The sequence below is a fragment of the Rhagoletis zephyria genome, unplaced genomic scaffold, assembly GCF_001687245.7.
Source record: "Rhagoletis zephyria isolate East Lansing unplaced genomic scaffold, Rhagoletis_zephyria_1.1 Rzeph_scaffold_17606, whole genome shotgun sequence".
Classification (NCBI taxonomy): Eukaryota; Metazoa; Arthropoda; class Insecta; order Diptera; family Tephritidae; genus Rhagoletis; species Rhagoletis zephyria.
In genome coordinates, this window is record NW_016174667.1 from 1 (window position 1) to 9164 (window position 9164).

A 9164-nucleotide genomic window follows, 5' to 3' on the forward strand; every position below is an offset into this window, starting at 1 on the left:
CACAATTTCCGGCTGGGGCTCTATTAAATCCGGTGTTTCAAGTATGTTTACCTTTTTATTGCTACAAAAATTATATGCAATGCAATATAAATGATTATTATTTTAAATTTCAATCTCTATTAGCTCCTTCTAATATTTTACGTGCCGCTGAATTGCCTATACTGTCCGATGATGTTTGTAAGCAGCCTCATGTTTATGGCGCCAGCTTGACTGAAGGCATGTTCTGTGCCGGTTATATGGACGAGAGCGTGGATGCTTGTGATGGCGATTCTGGTGGGCCGCTGATTTGTCATGACGAGGGTATGCATACATAAATCCTTTGTTATATCGAGTAGAGTGCATCACTCTCTATAAAATAAAAATAAAAAATCGGTACTGTTTTTCCACAGGAAATGAAAAACTGATTATATGCCGGGACTCCTGTCTAAATATTTCGAAAAAACGAAGCTTTACGTAAGCTGCACATGTTTGAAAATACCTACAAAAATTGAGTTTTTATGAATAAAATTAGCTAAAATTTTTTTAATCCACTATGATAAAAGAATTGTAGCTTAAAAAGTCTGCATAAAATGTTTAAAAATTTTATCAGCGGCATCAAAAAAAAAATTTAATTTTTGGAGGTAATTTCAAATCGTTCTAGCTCACGGAAATCTTACTATATATTTTTCCGAATATAAGAAAGTCTTAAAGTATAATAAATTTTACAATTCCGGTGGAAATGCTCCATTTTTTGCACCCCAATTTACACACATACAATATTTAGATAAAATAACTAGTGTTCTAATTTAAAATTACATTTTTTTTTTACTTTTAGATGGTGAAACACTGTATGGCATAATTTCATGGGGACAACACTGCGGCTACGCAAATAAACCGGGCGTATATGTGCGCGTCGAAAAATATGTGGATTGGATAATGGACAAAATTAATTTTTCCATACAAAATGCTACATAATTAAGAATGAACGTTTAACTCGAAATGGAAATTTAATATTTTTATAAACAATTTTTTAATGTACATAGATACATAGTGGTGTAAGTAGTACTAGAATTTGTATCAGACGTAGATAAAATAAAGGGAAATCTAACAAAGGTGTATGGCCCATTATTTCACTGGCAACGTTACATTTACAATAGAGTCATTCTTTTTCATATCGGACACTAAATTTAGTGTCACACTTTCGGTTCGCTTCAAAAATATATCGAATCTGCGTTTTGCTAACTTTATTCCTACAATCGCCACAACAAATTACAAAAAATTGCTATTCTCACAAAAAAACGAACCATCTCGTCATAAAGAAAAAAATAAAATTTTAAAAATAGTTCTTGAAAAACACCAATTTTTTTGAACCATGTTTTTTTTTATAGAGACAAGGATTACGATGGTGTTATTTTTAATCCCTAATTTACTGGTCTTCACTATGTAAATCAACTTCAAAAAGTTAAACTATTAATAGCTAAGTTGGCTTTGGGACAATCATGACCATCTTATGCATAGAAATGTCAAGCCCATTTCTTTAGCTTTAAAACGACGTTAAGATGATGTCTCTACGATGAGCAGAACCCGATATATAACGATTTGAAGAAGTACATGATTAGTCTGAATCACGAAAAAATCAAAGCTTTGACAGATCACATCTCCAAAGAAAGAATTTCCTCGAATACATGTTAGCTTATTTCATGTATAGAACCCATAAAAAAATTTTAAGCGAATCGGAGATATGATATAACTTTTTTTACGAAATCCGTCAGACTTAAAAAAAATGGCTCAATATCATACACGGTTAAAAATTTCGGTTTTAATTTTAAACTTTTTAGACTACATATGTGACCAAACTAATTTTAGTTTCAAATTCAAATCTTCCAAGTTTAAAAAAAGAGAGCACATATGTTGGGTATAGAATTTTAACAGTTTCGAAACAACCCGGAAAGCGTGTGGAACTAACCTTTTGACTTAATGTGGTGAAATGATTGTTAAATTCATTCGCGACAGCTGTGGGTTCCACAATTTCCGTATTATTCTTTCGCAGAGGGACTACGGCACTCGATTGAGCATAACTGTGATGCGCAAAATTGTATTTACTAATGGGTCGATTATCGATAGCAACCGAAGCTCAGTTGCGTTGCTAGTTGCCGAAACGATATTACAGATGGCAACTGCTATGCTAGTGCTATGCTTATTTTCACACAGGGACCGAGCAAAACAGTTATTGATGAAAACTGTTATTGAAAAATTCACTACTAATACCTACCAATCGATTTCTTTTTCACCGAGAATCAAATTTGAAAATAAATTTTTATTTGCAATACAATTTGCAAAATAAAAAAAAAAATAACAACTACTTTTGATTTTTATTTTATAGATCCAAAATGACAATTATTTTTGATTTTTATCTAAATAATCTGCAAATAGTAGTTATTTTTGTTTTTTCATATTATCTGTCTTAGATAACAGTTATCGAAGACTTTTACTTTAAAAGTCACCAACAAAAATCAGTAAGTGACTTTTACTTTTAATAGTCATCAATATACATAAATCAGTCACCGACTTTTATTTTTTAAGTCATACGTATAAAAGTCATGTGTAATTTTTCGCAGTTAAGAAGGTGTTGGAGAACAAAAGTTTACTACGATTTATACAACTGACTTTTATGAGTGTGATTTAAAAAACAAAAGTCAGTGACTATTGATGACTATTAAAAGTAAAAGTCACTGCCTGATTTTTATTTATGACTTTTATAAATAACAGTCTTCGATAACTGTTTTCTAAGACATATAATTTAAAATCAAAAATAACTGTTATTTGCACACTATTTAGATAAAAATCAAAAATAATTGTTTATTGGATTTATAAAATAAAAATCAGAAATAACTGTTATTTGAGGAGTAATTAAAGAAAAGTAAAAAAATAACGATTTTTTTAATAAAAGTCCCTGTTTTCACAGCGCTAAATACTTAGTTTAAAAGTATTTAGTTAGTTTCATCTAACGAAACGCACGTAAGAAGTTCTTTGAGACTTTGGCTGCAATAAATACTGGATAAAAAAGTACTTAGTATTTATGGCTTCACTATATACTGGATACAAAACCACTTAGTACTTATGACTTGGTTAAATACTAAATACTGGCTATTTATTCAGTGCAAAAAAAAGAATTTCGGAATCTTCCAGACTATTTCAATATTTTTGAGACTGCTTTGAGATCCTGAAAGAGATCGCTGCGATCATCGCAAAGAGGATTTTTGTTAAAGGCAGGGCTGTAAACTACTCCAAGCTTTGTACACTCGACGCACTCTCGTTAAATACAAAGTGGAGGAAAAGCTGGGCCAAACACTTAGCAAAAGTTATAACTCCACATATGCATTACTTCCAAGAAGACAATTTAAAACTACTGTATTGGGTATGAAACTCTTCGCCTTTCTCAGTGTGCATGATTCATACAAGCATTTAACAAACTGGACCATTCGAGTAGATCACATACGGTCAACGCCATTTATAGCGGTATAAAGGGCAGCAACATCAGCCCCCTTTGGCGAACCCGCAAAATTAATTGACAATTTCAATTCTGTGGAGGCGGGTAGTAAATTTCTCTCTACGCTCACCATTTGAAGCTCTTCCAATTTATATTGGTATGCAATTTGTATAATACTTCGACCCACTACTCATCATAACATCTACACAATTCCGATGCCATACACGCCACAACATGCTGTATGTTTGTGTATACATATGTAAATATGTATGTATGTGTGTATGTCGGCACTTATGCGCTGATGAACGTTTGTATGTATGAACAGCAATTTCTGCGCTTAAATTAGTCCGTGCTTTCCAGATGCGAGAGCATATATGCTCGTCGCTAGTGTTATTGGAATAATAATAGTAGCAGCTCCCAACCATCCTCTTTATTAATGTCAATAGCTAGTAACATCAAGAAGAATAAACATTGCAACAACAACTACTATACAAATACTGTACAACAACAGCAAAATAACAAAATCAAATGTTAAGCGACGCTACTGGAGAAAATATCGCTTATCGCTCCTGATCTGCTTAAGTGATGAGCCGCCCTCACCAGTTTGAAACTGTGCTGTGAGCTTAAACGTTGTTGTGTGCGCTATTGCGTTTGACTTTCGCAAAAATCATAAAATAATACGTTAATCAAGTGTTTTAATTAAATTTCGTATTAACATTAAAAAATATATATATTTATATAAAATGCAGCCGAAATTTTTGATTTGTTTTCTTTTATTCTGGAATTCTGGAATTTTTTGCTGCTTTGCCCTAAATCAGTATCAAAGCTATGAAGAGGGGATTTCAAGTACGGATCGAAACATTTATACGAATTCATTGCTGTGTATGGACATAAAGCCTCAACACTCTGTGGATATTGAACAAGTGCGGTTTTTGAATTATAAATATTCATTTCCTATGTATTGAGGGCTTCTATTAAAAAAAAAAACCTTCATGCAATTTCCACCAAAATCAGTCTTTAAAATAGTGCCCGACATAATAATAACAAATTTTGTGCAAGAATTAAAAAAAGTTCAACAAAATTTCATCAAAATTTTTACACTTTTTATTCAGAATTTCAAACTTTTTATTCAGAATTTTTAAAAAAATTTCGGGTATGCAGTTTTATAGTCCATTCAATTTTAGTGGAAATTTATAGAAAAGCATATTAATTTTTAATGTTTTTTTTCTGAAATTGTCGTGCATACTTTATATGGAAGAAAATGCCCAACACCGTCGGCTAAATGACTGTTAAAAATCTACACGATTTTCTAGCGTCTGTAAATTTGCACTAAAATTTGATGGACTAAAAAACTGCATTCCTAAAATATTTCTAAAAAAATTTTGAAAAGAAAGTTTGAAATTTTCGAGTGTAATTGCTAAAGTTTGTTGAATTTTTATAATTTTTGTACAAAGTTTGAAATGTGGATTTACATGGTTTTGGATATATATAATACTAAGCTTGAAACAAAATATTAACATTAAATAAATAAAAGGAAAATGGCCAAAACTAGTCGAAATGTCACTTAACTAAATTAGCTGACCACAAGTGTATGTTCAACGATTTTTTTTTATATGGAGGAAAATACACAAGCCTGTCAAATTTCCATTTGTTGAGTGGGCTATAAACTGCATACCAAAAATTTTCTAAAACTTCTGAATAAAAAATGTTGATGAAACTTCTAAAAATTAAAAAAAAAAATCTAAATACAAAATTTCAAATTTTGATGATTTTTTTCTAAATGTTTGTACAAAGCTTGTAACTTGGATTTAAATGGTTTCTGTTGTAAAATAAACTATATTTTTATAAAAAAAAAAATAATTAAAGTTAAATAATAAAAAAATAAATAGGCAAAAGTTGTCAATAGATGTATAAGTGTAGTTTAGTTATGATAAGTATTATATTTTTAGATAAGAAATCGAGAGATATGCATTCATGAGAGGCCTACTAGATTTGACAAAAGTCAAGATCCTAAGGCCAGGCTATACTTTTTCAAAGGGTTGTCCGGAGACAGATTTGATCCATCACCTCAGGTTCACGAGACATTCAAATCAATTGTTATAAAAAACGCGGTTTCTGGCTATAACTATTCGCAATAAAATTTCATTACCAACCATTTTTTTTTGTAGAAAACTCGCTCTGACATTTACAATTATTGCTCTTATCTTGTGTCGGAGATATTTAGGTGGTTCACAAGGTATCGTAAGTGGAGTAAGTCTTAAAGTGTTTAACGGTTTAATAAATATTTAGAAGATTTGAAAACACAACGAACTATTTTTTAACAGTGTAAAAATTCATAAGATGACTTTTATGTTTCCTTGCGAATTGCTTAAATATATCTTTAGCCCTTCAAAGTTTAAAACATGAATTCTATTTTTAAGTTTAACTGCCGGTTCCATCAGCAATTTTATTGATAATAATTTTATCCCCTCTGTAAAATTCAAATAAAAATAATAATTTTTTATGTAAATTTGCTCATGAATACTTAAATGAATATTTGTAGTATAATTTTAGGCTTCTTTATTTAAATTGTGTTTGTTTTGTAGGTACCGATTGAAAAACTCATTCGAGGCACGTTCAGAAAGTAAATAGTATGTAAGTAAGTGTCCCCAACTTGTGTAGACTTCAAAATATTAGTCGCCATTCCTTTCATTGCTATTTTTCATGCTTGCCTTGAAAAAGTGTTCCACCAGCTCCTTGCCCTACTTCTTCACCTCCCCATCACCTCCTCGTCATTTGAAAAACTTTTTCCACCCTTTCGATGCGTAATGCGTAAAATAGTAGTTTAATTTAAAAACAAAAAAGCCAAGCCCCTTTGAAAATTCGGGGGAAACGGCTTCGACCGATGGGCCTAGTTATATATAATACACTAATGCACAAATGTGCTTGTGTATACAAAATCAACATGTGAATACTTCTTTGAGTCACTGTATGCGCCCGTAATATTATAATAATGGGCATTTCCAACGATTTCAAAGAAGCGTATGCTCGGCTCATCTTAATAGACGACAAATAAGCTCTAAGTTTTGTACTAAGCAAGTCGTCTAGGACTATTATATTTACCTATGCATATGTATGCATATATCACTTATTCGAGCTTGCAGGTTGAAAAAAAACAAAACCGACTAATTTTTTTTATTAAAAAAATTGTAGTCAGAACAGTTGATTAAATGATACGATGATTCATTTAGTTACTAGAGAAAAACAATCGATTCTTTCTTATTCCTTATCTGTTCTCGGTGGCGAATCTTTTTTTTCGCCATTTGACGGGCATAAAAAATATCCCACATCTATCTAATGTCAATCAATCAATAAATAATCATTGATGTAATAATAAAAGGTTTACGAAATAATAAGTAATAATAAGGGAAATTTCACACTCACTTACATAGGGTACATTTAAGAAGAATGAAGAAAGGGAATAATTATGTTACTTCTCTTAAAAGGGTAGAAGACGGTGAGTTTTTCCCCGCCTCAGTCTAATGTCCATTAGTATGTGAGTATATAGTATGTACACATTTAAATGCATACTCCACATACCGAATCTTTTCTGGTGCCCTAAAGTTGACTCTTTTAGAAAGTCAACAAAAGGTTACGTAAATTTAATAATACAATTAACGAAGAGTCCATTTAACGGCCATCAACATGACAAGCATGAAGATTGTTTTCGTTTATGAGTATGTATTCGCATGTTGTGGATGCAAATGTAGGTATATAGTACGTACGTACATTAGCCATATGACTTTTTCTAAAATTAAATAAACCTATGAGGCGAGCATGAGGAATAATGCAAAACCAACAAAAATTACGTTTTTGTGAAAATTTGGTACAAAAGGTTGCCGCAGGGAACTCCAAGAAAAAAAAACATTTTGCACTCACAAAAACATATAAAATTAATACAAATGGACACTTCCATCATGTCGAACGTGATCAACGTACACATTCAAACTGAAAAGACCGTAATCTTAAACGATTTTATTTATTATACCAATAGGCTTAACTTATAACTCTTAATTATTTAGTCCTAGTACGCCAAATTTGAACCAAATCGGACCATAACTACGGGTTTTCAAAATATCCCGACCCTGGCGCCCCCTAGCGAGATAATAATTTTTCGCAAAAACGATTCGGTTAACATGGAATTTTCCATATATTTATACATATCGACCCCTTTGAACGAGATTATCGTACATGCCCGAAACCAAATTTTATAGGATAGCGTTTTTCTGCTTTTCAATTTTTTTAAAATTATTTTGTTAATATTTGTTTTTGCTACATATCAAGCCCTAACCGCCAAAGAGATGTAAGCGACATATTTTCAAAAAATTTCTTTTTGATGCATGTACTATGAATGTAGATGCATTTCTGCAAAAAAATTTAAATTTTGAAAATATACCACTTACATATTTTTGGCGGTTAAGGCTTGATATGTATATACAAACTACTTTTGTGTGGCACATACGATAATTTCGCCCACAAGAAAAAATGAAATTTTAGAAACGAAAAAAAAATCATATGCCTAATGTACACAAATATGTATGTATGTTTGCAAAAATGCGTGCTTATATTGAATGTAGTTAAAGATTTATAAGTATGTATATAGAATAACTTTTATTGCGTCACAATCAAGATATTACTAGATCTCAATTGAATATTTTCGTATTCTTTTACAGATCACTGGATTATGGTATGGTAACGAGATCATTATTCATACGCAGGATATTCCAGGTGTATACCAGTATGATAGTTGCGTAATAATTCATTTGAATGACATAACAGAACAAGTAAGTATAACTTTTTAATGAATTATTTTTTATTCTTATGTGTGATATGTCTGCACAACTACCAGAATAAGCTCAATAGAAGTGACTATTGAGCGGTGTACAATTAGAAATGGTTTAATATTTTTTTGTTTATACTCTCGTTTGGCAAGGATAGTCTTTGGCCATTGTTGATCTTTAAGATTCCGTTTACTCTGTTTCAATACCCTATCATCTCTATTAATAGGGCCAATGATCATTACTGTATATTGGTGGGTACCTTCTTTGATATTCGTTATCTGTATAGAATAGGCAGTGCGATTTAAGTATGGAATTTGTTCGAAAATTCGTTTCGATGCCGTCACATTTTATCGCCACCTAGAAAGATATTATGGGATACTTGGCTGTAGAATGTCATTTTTATTCATCAAAAGATTTTCGATTGCCTATCGAAATAAAAGAACCAGCTGGCAATAGTTATTTTTCGCAAGTGGAAGATTTTGGGGTAGTGTCTTGCCCAGGCGCAATTTCATCTTGTCTTCGTCGATGCCTAGCCATACGTACAAACATACACTAGGCGACAAATGAAAGTGTACACTTTGCTCTCATATAATATTCATAATTATTTTCATGAACAATTTTTTGCATTATTTATTTATGAAAATGTAGTTCATTCTATAATATGAACCATATAATTCAAAGTTTCACACTAAATATAAAGTTCGCAAAAATTAAAAAAATTTCATCAAAATTTTCAACCTTTTATTCAGAATTTCTAGAAAATTTCGGGTATGCCGTTTTTTAGCCCATTCAACTTTAGTATGGTGAATAGCAAGTTTCAACCGGCTACAAAATCGCGTTGATTTTTGAGCATTTCTGTTTTTTTTTTTTGGAGA

At 31.4% G+C, this 9164-nt stretch overlaps 2 protein-coding genes across 2 annotated transcripts; both read left to right on the forward strand.

Moving 5' to 3' along the window:
* The first annotated feature begins 6 nt into the window (after positions 1-6).
* On the forward strand, positions 7-1091 carry LOC108379889 (transmembrane protease serine 11F-like). The gene is made up of 3 exons (XM_017636247.1): positions 7-41; positions 124-300; positions 815-1091. The coding sequence occupies exons 2-3, from the start codon at positions 219-221 to the stop codon at positions 952-954; spliced, it is 222 nt and encodes a 73-aa protein (XP_017491736.1). The 5' UTR covers positions 7-41; positions 124-218; the 3' UTR covers positions 955-1091.
* Positions 1092-3328: 2237 nt separating this feature from the next.
* LOC108379888 (uncharacterized) lies at positions 3329-8325 on the forward strand. Its single transcript, XM_017636246.1, has 2 exons — positions 3329-4392; positions 8182-8325. The coding sequence occupies exons 1-2, from the start codon at positions 4213-4215 to the stop codon at positions 8308-8310; spliced, it is 309 nt and encodes a 102-aa protein (XP_017491735.1). The 5' UTR covers positions 3329-4212; the 3' UTR covers positions 8311-8325.
* The last annotated feature ends 839 nt before the right edge of the window (positions 8326-9164 follow it).